The sequence below is a fragment of the Aedes albopictus genome, chromosome 2 (assembly GCF_035046485.1).
Source record: "Aedes albopictus strain Foshan chromosome 2, AalbF5, whole genome shotgun sequence".
Lineage (NCBI taxonomy): Eukaryota > Metazoa > Arthropoda > Insecta > Diptera > Culicidae > Aedes > Aedes albopictus.
In genome coordinates, this window is record NC_085137.1 from 505,774,761 (window position 1) to 505,796,890 (window position 22,130).

Consider the following 22,130-nt stretch of genomic DNA (forward strand, 5'->3'; position numbering starts at 1 on the left):
GAGCTTCCCGTGCTCGGGCGAATCCAAGCTGTCCATGCCGGTGTCGGAGAGCGTCCGCGGAGTCATCGGTGGCTGCGGCGAAGGTGGTGGAGGTGTCCCCGAGGGTTGTATGCCCAGCATACAGTACGGGTCGCTGAAACCTGCAGAGTAGAACAAGAGTGAAGAAGAGATTACGATTAGTTAATTTGTTCTTTATAATATGGATTGGAATTAATTTAAAACATTCCTGTTCTCCATCTAGTATAGACAATCTGGCTTATAATAATTAATAGAGTCTGAAAGATATATGAGAAAACTTGGCGAGGATTTATAGTAGTGCCTGTTAAAGAATTTCTCACATTGAACATGGCGCAGTACTTTGTTACGCATTATCGACAGATTCATAAAACCACTGCATATTATTCCGATGCATGCTTAAGGCCGCACGGGACGACGTGTATTTTTTCCTATCTTCTCTCTCTTTCTAACAATTTGCCTCGCAATTTTGAAGATGCAAATATCAATTTCCACTGCACTGACGTAGCTGAAATTTTAGTCGATTGTGCACCGCAAGTGAGCAAATGAATGATCAAATTTCTAGCCAATAATATGAAGTAGAAGTTGAGATTTGCTTCTTACTAGCAACAGAGCAATGGCGGACAATTCAACCACCGTCCCGTCCGGCCTTAACCGTACCGTACCATACCGGTCTCTTTTTTTCATGAGACACGCATTGGTACTCTTTACTGAAACTGTATTTTTTCTTCTCACTGAGCAGTGCCAATCAAAACTGGAACCGTCGTAGTTGCTGTTTCATTTCCCATAAAATGTACATAACATGTAGACATTAACAGATTCACTGGTCTCTCCAAACGAACTGAATCATTATTCCGCACGCCTCTCTGGTATTCCAGATGAGTTCTGTCCATATAAGCCTCTGCATGATTGAAATGAAAACCACTCATCGCTGACCTTCGTTCGTGCCCTCTGCTGCACTCATTCTCTCATTCTTCAAACTTATAACAATAATGACTATCATACCATTATGGTCGTCGTCATCGTCGGCGGCGTAATAACGGTTGCGGTTGATTTTGATGGGCGGATAGGGTATTGTTTTGCTGCTGCCCATTATTTCTGGGGTAGAAAGTATTAACGAAGAAACTGAAGAGATCACTATCTACTCGTCTACTCGTGGCGTACTGGTTTTCTATAATAGGGAGGAATAGTGCAAAGCGAACCGGCCACAGTGATGTGGATCCATACAAAAGGTGGCAAAAAGTATTAAAGTTGATTATACATATGTGTTCGAATAATTGATTGGTATTTGGTAATTCCTGTTCAATCCAAATCTGGATATGTCCTCCTTAATTTCTATAAGGAACCTAAACTAACGGCAATTTCCCCCGAGAACCTATTGTTGCCGGAACCTATCTTGCAATACATAAAACTTCATTATTTTACAAAGCAAGAACACTAAAAGCTGTCTAGGGACTATGTTGCCAAATTGGCCGCTCCCAGTGGTGTTTGGTGCTGATTCCCTCGGGGAAGAGGAATGTGTGCCCCATTATTCACAATAAAGTTACTCTATTTCATACAAACTTTTATTTCCAACATCGAATATCGTTGATGAGCCGTTTTGGAACGTTTGGGAACTACTGGATGTAACCCCCGGAGGAACCTGCTACAGACTGTATTTAAAAAGACACGGACACCATCTACAGCCAGAGGCTGTACAGACTGAACGAAACTTAACACTAGACAACGGACACGACATACATTACGAGCATCAGTGGATACGAGGAAGAAACATTTCTTGGGAAAAGTTTCATCGCTCGGAGCGGGAATCGAACCCTCACCTCTTAGCATGGTATGAACCTTCACCTCTTGACATGGTGACGCTAACCGCACGGCCACGAGGCTCCACGTGGGGCTCACATCCGTAAGCCATTTGTCGGAGTCTCAAATATGGGCATAAGTAGTATGGTATCTTAATAGAGTTTGATCTATAAACTTATTATTTTTTTCTTTTTAAAGTTTTAAACCTTAACTTTCCAAACAAACTAAAATAATTTTCTGCAACAATGTTTGATGAAAAAAAAACCTTGAAATAACCACAGGAGGAGTTGCTTGAGGAACTCTCGGGATGATTCATCCATAAATTTCCGTTGTGATTTCTTCAAAAAATAATTTAAAAAATGTGAGGGTATTTCTCCAGGAAATTCTGCAAATACTCCTCCAGAAATTCTCGTTGGAATGGCGGCTAGACTGTATCCCTGATTTTTTCTGTGATTTCCAGCGAAATTTTTGAAGATACGCCTAGAGGAATCACAGGATGTTTTCAGGTATCTTAGGAGGAATCCCAAGGATTAATCCTAGGAAAAATATCTGGAGGAATCCCAGCAGGATTTTTTTTGGAGAAATCCCAGTGAAGGACTTCTTCAGAAATGCCTCCAGGGCTGTGTTTTCTTCTAGAACTTTTCCGAAAATTTACGCTGTAATTTCTCAAGGGATTTCTGTCATGACTAAATTCCTCTTTAATTTATGAAAAAAAATCCTCTTGGAATACCTGCTGTAATTCCTTCAGAAATTGTTCTTGTAACTCCTCAAGAAGTTTATCAATGGATTGCTCCAGGAATATTTACAGGGATTCCTTCAGAAACTTCTTTCTTGATTTTTTTAGAGATTTCACCAAATGATTCATCCTAATAATCCTCTTGTGATTAATCTATTATTGATTTCTCTTACTACTGGCAGAGCCCCCAGAATGTTAAGCTAAGAATCGTTAAGTAATTTTCCTGCTGGAAGACACCCAAGACCAAATGCTGGATAAATCCCAGCTGCAAATGATAAGCATATCTGAAGAAATCTTAATGAGAGTACCTGAAGATAAATTCATGTAGGAACTTATGCTAGTATCTGGAGGAATTCCAGCAGGTATTCCTGCAGGAATTCTATGAGGTTTTTTTCCAAAGATTTCAGCAGAAATTTTTATTACTCCTAGAATGTTTGAAGTGGTTACTCCAGATATTTCTCCTTGGCTCCCTCCAGTATTATTCCAGTCTATTAAAGTTCTTCCAGGCCTGTTGGGATTCCACCAAATATCTTTACTCTGAATCGTCCAGAAATCTTCCTTCAGAAATGCGGTGTCCGGCCATTTGGCCGAATGTTGTTTGGCCGAACGCCATTTGGCCGAATGCCATCTGGCCGAAAGGGTCGTTTGGCCGAGGAAGCTTCTGACATTCTAACTGCCAATATGATCATCAGAAGTAGTTCCTTCTTTCAATCATAGGCTTTTCTTTCTAGTTTTAATATTCATGGATTAGTTGGCGTTGAAACTGCCGATATTTTATCAGGGTTTTTTTCTTCTTTGAATCATAGGCTGTTCGGAAACGGGAAACAATGTCATGGTCACTTAAGTTCATCATTAATTTTTCCGCCAAGTGGCATTCGGTCAAACGACCCACTTGGTCAAATGGCGTTCGGCCAAATGACCCGGAACCCAGAAATTCGTCCTAAGACTCTTCCAGAAATTCTTGCTGCGATTCCACCTGCGAGTTTTCCGAAAACTGGTGCTGACATGTCTTCTGAAATTCCTCTAGATTTTTTTTCTTGTGACTCATCAAGGGATGTCTCCATGGGGTTTTTAAAGAATTCTTATTGTAGGTCCTCCAAGAACGTCTGCTGGGATTCCTTTAATTATTTTGAATCAATATTCATAATTTTTGATGAGATATTTTAGATAACCTTTTGAAATAATCTCGCTTCTCTGACCCATTGTCACCTCCAATGACGGTCTATTATACATACAGACAGGGTAGCATGTAATTCAGCATATTCAACTGTATTTCATTTTCAGAAATACTTCCTGGAGTTCCGGGATTTTCCATTAATGTGCTTGAAATTTTTCAACGAATTTTTTTTCTTTTTTTTTTCTGTAAATGATTCGAAAAGCTTTTTGAGAATTTTCTAACAAGTGTTGACCAAAGGTTCTTGTTTGGGCATACGCTCTTTTTTACCGGGTCAGTTTTCTATGTTTCCAATCACAACAACAGCAAATGTATCTCCATTATCTAGTGCACCAGTCATGCATTGTCACAACGTAAATTAAGAATATTGTATATCGTGTCAAGTTTAAAATGAATATGTGAACCGTCTATCTATTTATTCTCTCAGCTTCGGGGTAGAAATATCGCCTATCGAGCATATCCAACCTACTCTTGCTCGATCACTTCGTTCATAAATTTTTAAGCAGTTTTATCGAAAAATTTACCAAATCGGAGATCGGATTTTTTTTCGACTTTCCATACAAGGTTGATGATTTGAAATCGATATTTGTTCTATTTTTAAGCAAAGTCGCTCACTTCACACATCTCATTCTCCGTAATCAATGCTCCGATCTAGCTGTTTTTTTTACTGTAACTCGCCTACATATGATATGTCATATGAACAATGAGAAAGAATTTTTAAATTGTTTTTTTTTCTTATCGAAAAAAATACATTTCTTCATATATTTTTGGAAATTTTGCTAAAATTTAAGGAGATATTGTTCTTAAAACCCACCAATATCTTGAATTTCATCAATCTGACGCAAAACCTGCGTTCAGATGATCGAATGGTATTATATTCAGCTCTAAATTTATGGAAAAATATTTAAAATTGGTTGAATAAAACGCAAGATATTTGAATTTTAGTAAATTCCATATTATAAAAAGTTGTAAATCTCAATATTGATATGAAACTCAAAAACTGTTCAACTCAAACATTTTTGAAGTACGGTTTCAAAATCAGCGCTCAATTGTGTTTCAAAAATGTTGATCGTTGACAGAAGTTCACGACTTTCGTTTTATTTTGTAAACTAGTGTAATGTAAAAATTATACGAAAATTTTAAGAAAATTGGGGATACCCGAGCAGAGGGGAATATCAAATTGATAACTACGAAATCACAAAACCTGTTTTTATATCTTGTTGTGTTATTATTGAATTATCAAGGTATTACGTTCCCATAACATGTTTTTTATGCTATTGCTATCGAAACTAAAACAAGTTTTGAAATAAAACCTCCGTCATTCTACAACGCTATTTACAGCATTTCGTGAGTGAGGTGAACAACTGCATATTCTATCATCAATTTGTCTTCCTCTTCCATTTTTTATTACATCCTAACTGAGACAGAGTGCAAGCAAACTTTTTCCCACGGAATACTGGCTAGTGATAGTATTCTGTGGGAAAAAGTTTGCATAATGCATCAGCAAAATTGCTGAACGATTTTTTGAAAAATGCGCAAAGTTAGGCCCTAGGTGCGCAAAGTATGTTACGCTTACGGTATCACATTTGTAATGTGTACAAAACCAAGTCCCTGCTGGGCGGCGCGAGGTTTGAAAATGACTGAGTTGTAGCTGAAAAGTACCCTACATACATCAAAACGAAAACATAGCAAACGATATTGAAGATGGGGTTTGAAAGGGACGTTCCAGATTCCGCCTTTGACATGGGAATTTCAATGATAACAATGTCAAACTTATTGAGTAAACTTGTTTGAACGAATCTAATACAGACAGCCAAGGGGTCGGACAGCCTGATCTGGGATCGAAATATCAAAAAATATTAAAAATATTAATCCAAATATCACAAAAATGATCAAGTGTGCCGTGATGGTTATTTTTGTTTGTTATCATGTCAAACAAGAATGCCACAGAAGTTAGTACAGATCTTATTTTGTGAACAGCCTGATGTTGTACATAAAAAACCGCTGGCCATTTCCGTACTCCTCGGTCCTCGCTACCATACAGCTTCATCTTGTGCACAGGGTATATTCAAAATTTATGTTAGCCTGGGTTTTTGTTAGAACAACCGTTTGTTTATCAATGAGATGCTGCTTAATGTATGCTGGTACTGCCAGCTTAGTTTGTGGCATCAAGCGGCCTGAATATGAAACTATCCTGCCTCGGAAGCGATACCCAAATCATACCAATAACATACTGTTTTCGAAACATAACAAATCATCAAAGAAACCGAAACCCTGGCTAAAATTTTACCCTCCCAAGCTCTATGGTTCTCATTTCGTAATTATTTTCCCCTGAAATACTTCACTACTTTTATAGACACGTAGATTCTGAGAGCCTTCTACGTGTCGGTACATAATTTAATAAATAATCTCTTATGATAATATATACCCCAGAGTTTGATTTACCAAACCTCCCTCAGCTACGTGGAAATCGAGCATGATACACATACGCTTGTTGAACATATTTGCATGGAATCTGCCTTAAAGGAATTAGGTTTTATTGAAAGATTATATGTAAGAGATCTTGGTATTTGATTTGTTATCTCAAGGAACATCAAGTAGAGCTGATTTCGTCTTCAGCAAAGGATCCTCTTTGGTGTGGGTCTTTGTATCGTCAGCTCCTGAAACTGTAAAAATTGTGTGTGATGTACTACAAATAGAAAAATGAAATATGATTTCAAATACTTCAATTCTTTGCCAATGTTTGTCTACGGTTTGACTTTCGTTGTCTTCAACATCCTGGTTTATGACAGATGTTCATTGAAAAGAAAACCAAAGCTACTTTGATGAAATTATGGATTTTAATAAATATTAAAAATATCAACCAATATTAATCCCAGTATCAATGAGCTGTCCGACCCCTTGCAGACAGCAGAATCCAAAATTGTAGATGGTTTTGAATGGGATTTTTCAGAAATATTTTGTATTTTCACATGTTTTCCCTATCTGTCCAGAGGACGAAGTCGGATCTACCTATTTGTGGTAAAAGATTACACGAATAGTTGAAAATACGCCTATGAGGGAAGAGAGAAACTGAAGTTCGCAATGATTACTCCGCTCTTCTCATATGATGGTATAAATATGTATAGCATTCTCAGCCTACACGAAGTCAAATATGATGTAGAACAGGATGCTAAAGTGGAGGCCATATGCGTAAATGCTTCCATTTAAGGACAAACGTCTTGAAATCCTGCTTCAACAGTGCATCAGAACTTCAAACACACAAATCTCAAGAAGCAAGCTTTACACAACAGTGCATTTCATTATTCTGTTCTTGCTCTCCCGTAACAAGCTTAAAATAAGAAGATCAGGTGCGCTGGTTTTGTTTATGAAGAGATTTGTGCCCTCAAAATCGTGAGTAGGTGCCAAAGTTGGCCATTGTTGCGGCCATGTTGGGATTCAAACAAGTCTGTCCTCAACCACGGGTAAAGTGTACGCATATCGCCTCCACTTTAGCATCCTATTCAACAGCATATGCGATCGTTTGATATCATAACTAATTTTGCTTTCGGAATGTTATCAATAACTCCTTAATATCATAATTTGTTATTGAAACATTTCCCAAATTCACTAGGGGGATTCACTTAACAGCGTAAACTGCTTATTGAAGTTTATTTTTATTAAACGTCGCGATCCCCAAGGCAATCTTTGATTATTTCATTCGCAATTTCATGAAACATTTCAAATAACAGGAAATCATGGCTTACGCAGCCATTTAAACTGTTTAGTGAATCCCCTTACTGTTATTAAGTTGTTATTGACACTAACAAAACATGTTATTGAATTGATTTTCCAGGAACAAATTTTTGTTATGTGACTTGTTATTTTGCCGCTTATGACAGACAAGTTTATAACTCAATATGTTATGTTAATAACATAAAAAATACGAATTCCATTATGCAGGTGTTTTACCAAAATAATGCATTTTGTTATGCTGTTGCTAGGCTCAGTTGATTTTTAACCTTTAACGATGCAAATCATCAAGAAAAAATATGTGAACAATCGATCACGTTCATAAAAGATGATTGCACTCATTCAAATTTCACATTTTGCTCAAATTATGATAGAAATAAATCATTTTTCTTAAAATTTCGGCTTCCTTGCATCCTATTTCGCCATAGTGTACCAGTTATGGCAAATCCCATAAGGAATGCATGTAAATAGTGCGAAGTGGAACCGAAATTAAAAAGTATGTCCATAACTGGTACAGGGTTCCTATCATTGGCACACGCCGTAATAAATAGTAAAAGTGGGTTTGGCTCAGATTTTATATTTTTCCTGTAAAGTATGAAAACAAATCTATCATTTGACATATCGCCGACATTCGTCGGTCTTCTTCTTATTTTTGTAGAAGTAGTTTTTCTTATACCCCGGACAGACATGTGATACGAGTGTGATTCCTGTACAACGGTACGCAGTGTCAAGAAAATTTTAACAAGACTGACTTGAACTGAGAGAATTTTCAGTATGGCACTCATTTCAAACGCAATTGTACAGTGATTCTTGTATCACATGTGTGTCATAAGTATTAGGTAGTGCGATAACTGGTACAGGCACCCTATTCTCTTCTGCTCGGGTAATTATTTGGATAGCTCTTGTTTGAACAATAAGTAGATGAATGCAAACCAAAAATGTTTCATAATGTCTTTCAAAATTTAGTAAAATAAGCAAAGGAAGTTTTTGACAAAAATTGGAGGATTTTTCCAATATGACGGGAGAAATCCGAGAAGAACGCTTGCCATAATCATCAGTTGATTGGTAAAATTGAGCTATGAAAATAAATTGGTTGATTGGAGTCATTTATTGATAATTTCATGTTTATTTTTAAAATATTATAAATGTAGGTCGAACAGAATCTAGTTTTTCTTTAGTTCTAACGACTAATTCTCAGAAGAAAAAAAAAACATTTTAAGCAATCATTGTAAGCAAAAGAAAATGAAATATTCGATTGACTGTATCTTAAATATTTTGAAAGTTACTGCAACATATCTCCATGAAAAACCTGACAACTTCTTGGAAGAAATCATATGCGTTATTCTGAGACGTTTCTTTGTAGGAATGCTGAAATAAATTTCAGGAAAAAATACCGTAATATAGATTTTTTTCACCTCATAAATTCTTGAGATTTTTTTTGAAAATTTTTGAAAAAAAAATTACGAACAGTCTCTCAAAAAAAATAAATTTTAAATTTAAATTTCTTCTTTTTTTAATGGCTCGACGTCCCAACTGGGACTTGGCCTGCCTCGCTTCAACTTAATGTTCTTTGAGCACTTTCACAGCTATTAATTGAAGGGCTTTCTTTGCCTGCCATTGTATAAATTTGTGTATTGTGAGGCAAGTACAATGATTCACTATGCCCAAGGAGTCGAGAAAATTTTCGCGACCAGAACGGGGATTGAACCCGTCGTCTCCGGATTGGCGATCCTTAACCACTAGGCTAACTGGAGACCCTATTTTTCGATGCATTTTTCTTGGTTGTCTTGTATTGCTTGTATTTTTCGTGCGTTTTCTAAATTTAGAAAAATACATGGGGTTGGTTGTGTATCAATGGTCAAAATTTGGGAAAGATCTGACTGTTCTACATGAAATTAGAAAGATTCTAGAAAAAGGCATAATTATCCGATAGCTAACTTTGAGCTGATATATATCCAGATTCTCCAGAACCGAATGCAATACAATTTTGACAGTTTTGAACCCATTATCTTTTTCAATTTATTGCAGGTTATTTTGTCACTTACTTTCAAAACATATTTAAATTCAAGTTAATTAGAGAGAATTTAAATAATTTATAACTACCATATCGAATTTTGAAACGATTTTGAAGTTTTGGAAAATTTGGTGTTCTGTAGGGGAAATAATCTAATTGTTATAACTTTCTTCTGTGTTAAGAATTGTAAGTTAAGTTAAAAGTTTTACATAGCTTTTTATATTAGTCATGATTGCTCAAAATTTCATTGCAATCGGTTAATTGAATGTGGAGATATAACAGCTCGAACTTGTCTATCGGATAATTATACATTTTTTCAAAGCCTCATCAAATCAAAGCCAAAGGTCATCAATACACAGCTAGTTGATAAACTAACAGGTTAATTTAAGAATATTTGATGCACTTCTCGAAAAGTTGATCATTTTTGAAAAGTGAAAATTTTGCCTGTCCCGATCATTTTTTCTATTCCCTGTATATCAGAATATACCCATGGAGACGCATGGTTGTTCATTTTTGCTCCTGATAGTGATACGGATACCTACGAATTTGTTGGATGCAATGTAGTGCTCATTCTCGCGCTCAAGTTTAAAAGTTTAACAGGAAAACTCAAATGGTACGTTTTGGAACATCGTCCTCTATCACATATGCATCCCTAGAAGCTTGGTTCTCTCGTTCCGAACGAACGAACGAAACAAAATCAAACATACATATTTTCATGGCTATATTACCCCCTCTTGTCGTAGAGTTGGAATAGACTAGCAAACACACAGATTTGTGTGGAAAGCATTGGAGGCCATAGTGCCGACATGGGGAAACTAGATTTTAATAACTGCCACTTGCCGGATATAGAGAACGAATAAGGAAGGTACCGTAATTCGGGGTCAAATTGATCACTCTAAACAAAAATTGCTGATCTACCAATTCAAAATCAGTACCGGGTGGATCTTTATAAAACTACGGGACAGAAATTTGTTCAACCAAATTAAACCTAAAGTTATATAACTTCAAAAATCAAAAGAATGAAAATTCCATTGTGGAGTAAGAATAGATAATTGTCGAAAAACGCGTCAAAATTTTAAGACTAGTGAGTTTGACTGCTAAAAGATCACATTGCATTCAGAATTTGCCCCTTAAACGCCTGAAGGTAAGTAGGCGTAAGCGAGTTCTATCTCAATAAATTAGGGCCTGTCCATAAACTACGTAGACTCTTTAGGGGGGAGGGGGGTTCTGGCCAAAGTCTACGGTCCATACAAATTTCGAAAATTTTGTATGAACAAAAGTCTACGAGGGGGGAGGGGGTATCTGAGATGGCCGAATAAAAGTCTACGTAGTTCATGGACAGCGCCTTATGTACTTTTTATCAAAAAAAAAAAAAAAAATGCGTTAAAAACTGAAAAGTCCACGCTCATCTCTATACATCTATGAACTAATTCGGATAGAAATGTAGTCCCCGCTGAACAGTTTAACTCCGGTTTACAGTACCCACACAGGCCTGACAGGCCGAACCAACCGACGACGGAACCGAAAACGGAAGATGACTGGTGAGTTTGTGCATGAAATTTTAATGAACCATCCCGTTTCCGTTCCGTTCCGGAGGATTGCAATTATGGTGTCTCGTCGTGTGAAAGCCGGACCGACGATGGCCGTACTCTAACAGACACCGACACACACAGCACTCCAAATTATTATAATAACGGATTATGCTTGGGTTTATCCGAAATAAGGGGGTACGTTTGTACCAAATGAGAATGGCTGTTCGAAGAAAAGGCTCATTGGGGCTAATTTGTTGACACCGAATGCATATAAAAATATGCTTGGGTGCGGGGTTTTATTCGATTACTGGGGAACGACGGAAACTCATTATGTTCGGAGACCCATCTGTTTCGTGCCTTAATTACATCTACCCCAGATTGGTGAAAACATTGCACAGCTCAATCATTGGAAAAAGAATTTTTTGAGAAACGATTAAACGAAACAAAAAAGAACATTCTCAGGAGGGAACTTTCAATAAAATTAATAGAAACAGTAGCAAAATAGTAGAACAAAGAAAAAACAGAAAAGAAGCGAGAAATGAAGTGAGATAAGTGCAAAAGAAGAAGAAAAGAGAAAAGAACGTGCAGTAAACAGTGTATACGTAGCAGTAGTAGAAAATATTATAAAATTTGATATCTTGAAACTACGAAATTTATGAATGTTGTCCACCCTACTACATTCTGGCAACTGTTGAAGAACAGCAACTAAAACAGCAGATGTCATAAAAACCCTGTCAACAACGTGAGAATACCAATTATGCATGAGAATATTGTGTTTTTGATTGTGTATGCCATGGAAGCAAATAAACGAGTTGCAACAGTGAAAACCCTCATTCGTCATGGAAAGGGTGTTGAGGAGGCCCTCTATAAAATAATAATAACAAATCTCCACCCGCGCACGCACGGCAAAGAATCATTAGTCATTGTCAGGCTTGCTTTTGACCGAACAACTTGGCGTGCTAATTTGGAGACTTGATATCTTGGTGCTTATACTTATTCACGGTCAAACGTTTCACGATCCGATTCGAGACGGCGGCGGCGGTCCCATAATGAGCTCAATTTTGTGGGTGAAACAAAGTTTGCCACCTTTGTCCGCGGCCGATATTGCCCTGCAATTCGAACCGAACCGAGCGTAAAAGTATTAAAAATCACTTTATGAAAGTTGGCGGTGGCGGTCCGAGGCTATTTTCAGCAGATTTCTCCGAGTTGAGGCTAAGGCAACACGCAAAAGAGTGAAACGCAAATTATAACCTCGCCCACCGGTTTACTTGGTGTCGTTAACAATTACCCGGACTCACCGCGTCTGACCACTGAGTGAATAATTGTCCAGCTAAAAAGGAGAGGTAACGGTAGCGATTTTTTCATCTTGAGAAGTTAGATCCATGGTGGACATTTATTAGAAAGTGAATTTATGAAAGGGTGACTTTGGGTATTATCGGCAGGTTTGTTCTTTTGTCGACCGAATTCCCTGATATTTTGTCGTATAGTTAAGCTATAGTTCGAGAAAATGTGTGGCCAGGTTCGAATTCAACAGGTACAAAAAGCCCCTCCCTCTCACGACGAAAAGAACAAAACTGCCGAAAGTAATTACATAAGTTCCCCTATATTTTCTAAAATAATCTGCTTCCAAAAGGGTTGTTGCAGAATTAGCAGGGTTGGTGAGTTTAGTGTTTGCCGGCCGTGAGTAACTTTTTGGGAAAATTTCGAAAGGATTTTTTTTGAAAGTTTGTAATAATTTGGAGAAAATATTGTTTTTCAAATTCACATGACAAAATCGTGGTTTTCGATCTCTAGAATGTGGCGTAGCAGTGTTGGTAAAAACTCAAATTCTCAAATATCATGGTTGAGTTATTTCACGCGCGATTCTTTACTCGCCAATCTTACCGCCGAAAAAATCATGCATGAGTTAACTCGTGATTTAACTCATTGCTCTATTTCTTGGGGTTGTTATTATTCACATCGAAGTTTTTAGGATTGCATGATAGAACAAAAGCATATCTAGCGTACAACAACATTGAATGTCGTTCAAATTTGAAGATTTGAATTCGTTTTACAAGCAAATGAGATTTTGGCGCTTGACTCGTGAGAGCGAGATTTTGCATGAAAAACTCGCGCGTGAGAAAACGATTCAGAATCGCGCGCGAGTTTGCTCACGCAGGGGCGGCTCATGAGTGTGCTTTAAGTGTGAGTTTACCAACACTGGGCGTAGCACTATGGGGCGGCTCCATACAAAGTGGTGGCCAAAAATATTTTTTTGTTTTTTTTCCGCATTTTTTGGAAGTATTCTAGTACTAGATGCTAGAATGCTAATCTTACTAGAATACTTGAATGTTATGCTAATCTTACTTAAGATTAGCATAACATTCAAGTATTCTAGTAAGATTAGCATAACAGTCAAATTCATGTATTTCCATCACGTCTGGAAGCTGTAACTAGTATTTAACCCAATTAGGAACTACTTATTCCTGAACAATTAACTTAAACGTTTCTTTTTTTACTTTTGAGGCAATTCAAATGCAAATCCAACCAAGAATAAGATTGCCATGCATAAGATAAAACAGGAGAGGTGGAAGCAAAATCAAATTTCAAATGTTATATAAGAGTATTGTTTTATTGATCATGTATTTTGGTAAAGAATTGTTTATCTGCTAAGAGCCCCCCCCCTCCAACTTATCTGCCACCACATCCCCCCCCCCTTACTGTAATATTTGTCCAAACAAGTCGAAAGGATACTTTTTTAATATGCTTCTATTATTTTACTAAACACATATCAACTTCAATAACTAAGTTGATGATTTGTCTCCATGTCTTATACTGCAGGAATGAATAAACTGCAAAATAGAACATCATTTTCATTGATAAATTTCCATCACAATTTTTTTTAATTAAGTTTCAAGAGACAGAGCTTAATCAAATTTACAAGCAATATCTACTCATTTTTCTGTTCAGGTGACATCATTCCATATTTTTTTTTTTTTTGGGAATTGTAAACATTTTAGATTCACTTTCACGGTTTTTGAGAACATGGCCAATTAAATTCACCATATTTGAATCGTTATGTCTATATGCAGTTTTTCTATAGTGTCCACATTACCGCCAAACATAACATCGTTTCCAAGTTCCGAATAAGCGTCGCGCCAATCATTATTTTATTTTTCAAAGCTTTTTTTGCGTGAGCCTTTTGCTATGCATTGTACTTCAACTTTTGAGGTACAGTAGACGTTCGATAACTGCAACATGATTGCGTTTCACTTAACGAATGAAATTCGATAACTGCAAAAACTGGCAGATGTCATAGAACTGTCAGTTGCTGCAGAATGCAGTCAATATGCATTTGAAAACATCACATTGCAGCAAAAGTGCATGAGAAAAACATCGCATCGCTGTTGGCATTTCATTATGACGGATAGCGGTGCGATAACTGCAAAATTGTTGACTTAGCGGACTTGCAGTTAAAAAGCATTGCAGTTAAAGCTTTTGCACTGAGCGAACGTCTACTGTAGTCGTTCTTCTTTTGCAAGATCAATATTATATTTTGCCTTGATATAGTCAAATACTTTTGTTGCATTAACTATTTGAGATTCTTTTTTAGATTTAAAGTAACACCACAGATAAACAGACGTCTCACTCTACGCAGTTCCCATCGTTTCCCTTTTTAACGCAATTAGCCTTGGACGATTATGTTTTCGTGATGATGATTTTTATCGCATTTTGTCCCAAGTGATATGTCTGTTTGTCTGTGGTAACACGATATGTATATTACCAAAAATAATTATTTTCAGATTTGTTTGCGTTGAATTAACTACTGTGATTCACGTTGCTAGCGTTGAGATTGAAAACGAACTTATAAATTGAAAATATTATCCTCGTCTTTTAAGTACAAGTAGGTAGTTTTTGGTAAAATTAATATATAAGATGTGGTGTTTGTTTCCCTGTTGCTAAATGTGTATTGAAAATATAAACAAAATTTTTGTGAACAAAAGAAGTATTTCAATCCAGATGGGTTGATACAGTTTATATATGAAACGATAATTTTCGGTCAGTTTTTACCCATTTTTAACATAAAAGTAATTAAGTGTGTAATATTTTTAAGACTAAATTTTACAATTAACAGTACCACATTTGAAGCACTGTTTAATTTGTACGATGTGCTCGCATAATCAACAATCATAGTTAACAAAAAAAAACAAAAAAATCAATTTTTCGGGCTTGGGCCAAAATGACGCTCATCCGCAGCTGGATTCGCGTTCCGTAGATACTATAGACCCCAAACTAAACTGTGGAGGCGGTCGCTTGAGACTGCTCGACCCTGCTTGTGAGATATAGACCAGCTTAGGCAAAAAATGTTGTTTTTGTCAATAATTACTCATTTTTTACTAATTTCAATTAACCGTGTAATCCCAACAACACACCCATTTTAAAGCTCAGACAATAACATTTCCATCGGTGGATTCAAATCCAAAATTAAACCGTTTTTTCACTGAGAAAACTGCATTTGTTTAAAATGCATTTTTTCTTCAATTTTCCCTATTTTTCTAAGTCTGATATCTGTGGCGCAATGAGTTTCCATCACAGAGGGCTGAAATTTTGGGAATCTAGGTTTGAACTATCTGGCTCTCAAATGGTATATAAGACACGTCATTCAAAGCAAGTCAATTTTTCGATTTTTGGCCACCACTTTCCCTATAGTGCGTAGGGTGGTCCACACTTAAATGAAAACAAAAATTCTGAAAAAAAAAACCAAGTCATACCTCTTGAGTTGGGTGTTTTGGATTCCAAGAAGCTATAGGTACGTTCAAAATTTGAGCAAAATCAACTAAGCCTAAGGGGGCGCGCAACAAGCTTGAAGTTTGTAAGGGACGGTTTACGGTACTTATATTCTTCTAATAATACCTAAAACTGAAAAAAAAAATCGAGAAAGTAGCAAATTTCATTCTAACAGCCACGTATTTTACAACATAACAACAAGTGCATTCCAATAATTTCAGCCAATCAAAACTTATGAAACTACCTTCTCAAAAATATTTTTTGAAAATTTCCCGCAAGTTCGGGCATAGTTTTTCCGGCTTTTCTTTATAAATTTCCTCAACGGTGGAAAATTTTGTAGAAAACTTTTTCCTATTCATATTGAAATTCACTTTCATTTTCTAAAAAAAAAAAACATTGTTTCTATGATGCTTGAAATATGATTTTTCAAAGAAAAGGCTTGTATGACACATTTGGTCATTTTTCAACTAAATTGGCCATAACTTCAAAACGAAAAAAAAGTGCATTCCAAAAATTTCAGCGATTGAAGCTTATGGAATAACCTTCTCAAAAATATTTTTTTTTGTTATTATGAGTTCGGGCATTGTTTTTCTGGCTTTTCATTACAAATTTTCTCAATTGTGGAAAATTTTGTGGGAATCGTTTTCTAGTTAATTTTTTTTTGATTCCTGAGAAAATTTACTTTCATTTTCAAAAAAAAACTTTATTTCTACGATGCTTGGTTCTTGTTTAGGATTTTTCAAAGTAAGTAGTGTAGTAACAAAGAATTTCCACCTGAGTTTTCCGGGAAAATAGGCGACCCTCAATTTTCCTGATTCATGATTGGTCAAAATTTCAGCGTTTTCGATTACCGTATAAAAAAGGTATAAACATTTGAATGAAAAATTATTTTGACCAAAATTGCTGTACGGACAATTGTTTGATACACTGTATATCCATGAGCCCTGCCTGTGGAAAAAGTTTCATGAAAATCTGATACTCTTCGGTCAAATCCCGTACAGTAATGAAAAAAATGCCCTTCTACAAACTGTTGTTATGTTGTGAAATACGTGGCTTCTAGAATGAAATTTGCTACTTTCTTCAAATATTTGTTACAGTTTTAGGTATTATTGTAAGGCTGTATAGATGTATACATATCAAAAAATCAGAAATGTATGTAGTTTTGTTTTTGAGATATGATTTTTTGAATATATAGAGAGTCATATATTTTAGTACTAGCTATAGGGTGTCCCAGAAAGTATGGGCACAACTTTGTATAGCGAAAATACAATCATTTTCTTAACAAACAACAATTTTTATATTTTGTGTATTATTATTCAGAGCATTTTGATTGATAACTGTGAAGAGTTTATCCATTAAAAATGGTTTCTATATGCAGAATGATTGAAATGGAAAAACATCTTTAAAAACTTCTGCACAAACTACTTTTTCACGGTTTTGCCAAATATCCAAATTCGAAAGATTTTTTTCGAATTCTTTTCACATGATACATTCAAAAACATGTTTCCTCAGATGGTTGATTGAAATTTTTTATATAAATATGTTTTGACTGTGCGTACGGATAGATCATAATTTTGAGAAAATTGAAAAAATCGCCTTTTCTATTTCTGGATTAGAAATGCCCACAGACATTCGAGTTTTAAAACATGTTTTGTCGAGAATAAAAGCAATTCAATCTACACTTAATAAAGCTGGAGCATTTATTGAACTTATAGTGAAATTAAAATGTAATTTTCTGCATGTTTTGATACATATTCATAAGCTTGTTTTCAACTATTAGAAAAACGGGTTTTCAAAAATATCAATTTTGGTGTTTCAATTCATTTTTCATTTCAATTCGAACTTGGGGTTGTATAATAGATACGCATATTGAAATACACGTATATGTTTTTTGAAATTTTTATCGAGCTTAATTTCATGCGTAGATAACAATTTATTAAGCGATGTTATTGAAAAATATAGCAATTTGTGCAGAAGCTTTAAAAGGTCTTTCAGGAAATGTTCTACCGCATTCAAACGAAGTGTGAAATTCAAATTTTAATGATTGGCATTTGATGTTGACATATTAAGGCAGGATATGTGTGAAAATAAAGTTTGTTTATGCATCCATTCCCAAATGGCAGAGCGGCAAAGTTGTTCCCATACTTTCTGGGACACCCTATACTCTAAAATTGCTTGAAATTGCAAATTCCCATAAAACTATGCATAGTATTGCTTTTTACAGTGATTACTGGTGGTTGTGGTATCCATAATATTATAAGGAATCAAATTTAAAAAAGTGTCTTGTATGGGGAAATTTGACCTTTTATTTTCAAAAAAATCATATCTCAAAAACTAAAAAACATACATCTCTGATTTTTTGATATGTTACGCCAAATCCCCTGATTTTTCTGATAACAATATACAAACCAGGGTACCTCTTTGGTCCCGAGACCATGAAAACATGAAGAAAACTAATATATTTGCATATTTTATAGTACTCTTTACATTTTAGCCCCTTTAACATATTTTTCCTAAAAACTACAATTCAATAGCTTTCAAAAAGAAAAAGAAGTTTAAAATCCGTCAACTGTTTCAAAAGTTACGATTTTTTAAAAAATTTTAGTTTTGAAAAACCTTAATTTTGGACCACCCTATATGAAAATTGGTCACCCTAATGACGAAATAAAAAAATACGGGTCTAATTATTTCCGAAGAGCTACAAGCCCACCAAGTTTCACGATAATCGGAGATGCACTATATCGTTTTTCTATGGAATGGCTGTATAGATGTAGGAGTACGGAAATATCTTTCAATGAAGTTTTAGATGCCACGGTGCTCAGATGAAGGATTTTTCAATAGAAATAGCTGATAAAATTGCCAGTGCGAAACCAGGAGAAACAATGGTTGAAAAAAAAAGAACAATCCTACAGATATTTTGCTGTGCGTTCTGCAGGTTTTTTTAAACAATTTATTGAAGAAAAAAACTGAATTCCGAAAAGAATACTTAATAAAAAAATATTTATTTGAAAAGGAAAGTTTTCGAGAATTTTTCAATGCATCCTTCGAAAAATGGTGATTTTTTGTTGATATTACTGGTGAACTTTTTGAGGATTTCCTAGCGATGTTCATGAAAAAGTTTTAATTGGAAATTTGTGGGGAAAACCATGAAAGAATCTTAAGAAAATCTTGAATTATGATTTATAGCTATTCCTAGAACAATTTCTTTCGAAAATCATAATAAATAAGAAATAAAAATACATTTGAGAAATTTCTGAATTGAAATAAACTTCAAGAAGTTTCATTAGACAATTTTTGAAAAATTGAGGGCATTTTTGAGTTCTGAACCAAAATCTCCAAGAAAAATCTAAAAAAAATATCAAAGAAAGTTTTGAAAGAGTTTTTTTTGCGAGAAACTAGGCGGAGCAATTCCTTCGGAATTTTTGAGAAAAATGTCGGAGAAATTCTTTAGCCCACCAAATGACCAACGTCAACGTAAATTATATCAACCTTGGATGAATGTCGGACTTCAATAGCAAATAGTTGGCACTTTTAGAAAAATCCAGGACACTTAAAACTTGAAGCTATGTTCGGTGTTCCTGTAAATCTTTATCCAATTATTCAACCCAAAATTTTCCTAGGTTTCTTTATGAATTATGTATAACATATAAAGACATACTTATTTATATTTTTCAAATTTTATCATCATAAAAGTCCAATTAACTCTTTTTGGAAGTATACTCAGTAATAATTTTACCATCATCCTCGTTGTTTATATCCTAAAAAATTCTGGAAAAAGTTGCTGAACGTGTTATTTCATAAGTTGAAAAGTTTTTTTTCTTTAAAAATAAAAAAAACTTTTGAAGCACCTACGGACATTTTTTTACAGGATTTCGTTAGCAGTTCTCCTGGAATTGTATAACCCATCGAAAGAACCATGTGCTAAAATATTGAGTATAATTCATAACAAATTCAATTATTATGAAGCATGACTGCTGCATGCCATGAGAATAATTGCCGCACATAGCAATAGAGTCTAGCCTCGTGCACGATGTATAAGGCTTTGGATCATCAATCTGGAGACGGCGGGTTCAATTCCCGTCCTGGTAGGACATTTTTCTCGATTTCATTAGGAAAACTGTTTCTTTGTGCTAGCCTCACACAATATATAAATTCATGCAATGGCAGGCAAAAAAAACCTTTCAATTAGAAAGTGTGGAAGTGCTCAAAGAACACTAAGTTGAAGAGTGGTAGGTCAAGTTTCAGTAGTGGGAACGAAGAGCCACAAAGAAGAAGAATATCAGAGAAGTTGGAGTAAAGTATGAGAGAAAGAGAAAGAAAGCTGAAGCGCAAAAATGATGAATCGGAATGGAATTGCAAAGGTTTTATGCAAGTGTGGCAATGGTGCACAATACTTGTGCTAGTTTTAGAAAGTGTGCTGATCGATCCAACGATTTAGTTTTTATTCAACTCGAAGAAATAAAGTGATGTTTGTTTTATTTTTTTATTTTAAAATAAATCTTGTTGCAAGCACACAAGGACGAAATAAAAAAAGGAACTTTTATACTACTTTTAGAAACTCAGTTTAGAGTTATAGTAAAAAGCAACCAATATCAGAAATTATTATGCCATCCATCTCCAAAAAAACATATTTCTTTTCACTTTCATTGGAACTTGCAGTTACTTTTCGCCGCCATTCAATATTCAAACCATGGAGACGTGTCCTTTTCGGCTTTTCTTTTGTTCAACTTATGGCCGAAACGACGGAGAGGATTCTGTTTCCAGAACCATCGGAATTCGGATCGCCACATACCAGGCGGTGGAGCGACAAAAAGTAATGTGACCAGGTTCGGGGAAACTTTCGGGAAAAGTCCGATTCAAGCTGTACTTCAGGTACAGACAGCTCCGGCTTTCTAACCAACAACGTTCCACCCACGACGGCCGGAAGCCAAGAAAAAATCAAAAGGAAAAGTTTCCCGACATCTAGCGGAATTCTTTCCATGCAGATGGGTCCACGACTGATTATTCCAACGACGCGACGGCGACGGTCTTTGGGCGAGGGTTCGACGTGGAAAATTTCTCGCCTTTTTTGCCTAGGTCGCCTCCTCGCAGTAGGCTGACGATGGTCAGCGTGTCTCAGGTTGGAGGCTATTGTTCGCCTACTACGCACTGCTGCAGCATGGACCCGAACCGAAGCCGTCGCAGATGTTGTGAAAAGCGAATTTAATTAAGTTGAAATAACATGATTTTTATCACTACTAGTGTTTCCTTTTTGGGATGTCACTTTTTCGGAAGTTCCGGAGAAAAAAAAAGGTTCCGGCATTGTATGGAAATTCGAGCCGGTCAGCTGGGGGACGCAGGGGTGGGGGATTTAATGCCATGATATCGACAAGCCCGAAAGGGACACGCAGATTGGCATGTGGACATATGTTGTGTCGTTGGGTTTTGTCAAAGGGAATACATAATCACGATGGGATGTTGAAAGGGAAATTAATGGCTTGTGTTGGATGCGATAATATTCTGTGTGTGAGTGAGGATAGGATGCTGGCTGTCCATTCAGTTAATATTACTCGAAATTAATACAGAAGCAGGGAATCAAATTTCATGACTTTTATGGTTTTGCTGATAATATCGCATTGATATATTTCTATGGAAATGGTGATTGTTATTGATTCGTCTGCGGTGATCAATTTCAAATTAACCCTTTCAGGACAAAAGTAGTTTGCTTACTGCCACGATAATGTCAAGCATATTTAAAAAAAATATATAATACGCCATTGTCTGTTTTTGAGTTTTCGTTACTTTTTTAATCATGTTTATCTAAGTGCTACTTCCACATTTCAATCACCTCGTGTTTACTCTTTAAGACACTAGCTGTGTTATACCAACACATTCTGTACAAAAAATTAGTTTTTTCTTGTGTCCGATCATGTTATTTTCGTTGGTCTGGCAAGCAGAAATCCACGCTTATCATGAAATTAACATCATCTCGACCACAGCAAAAAGCACCGGAGCTGACAGCTCCATCACAGGACCATTTGAATCCGATCCGGGTCGTCATCACGACCATGGCCGGGTTGCTGTGTGATGTAAATTTTAATAAATGCAAAACATTTTCCCTTTCTACGGTGGCGACGTGACGGCAGTAGTGGTCATGGCGCGGTTTCCCAGCCAAACCCGGAGCGCAAAAATTAATTAAACATTCATATCAGTGTGCAGAAGGTACCTACAAATAAAAGCAGCTGTCTTCCATCCCAGATGGGAGTACTATGACGTATCCGGTGGCCAAAATCAGAAAACTGAATCACTTTGACTCAGATTACTTAATAATCACTCAACAATTACATTTTCACAGTAGAGATTCACAAGAAAACGTGTAAT

At 36.0% G+C, this 22,130-nt stretch overlaps 1 protein-coding gene across 1 annotated transcript in view; it reads right to left on the bottom strand.

Annotated features, from left to right (window-relative positions):
- Positions 1-22,130, bottom strand: part of LOC109410364 (BAI1-associated protein 3) — a 400,368-nt gene that overhangs the window by 20,647 nt on the left and 357,591 nt on the right. Inside the window, exon 8 of the mRNA XM_062854498.1 lies at positions 1-140. Coding sequence (XP_062710482.1) covers positions 1-140 — 140 coding nt within the window. The remainder of the gene's footprint in view (positions 141-22,130) is intronic.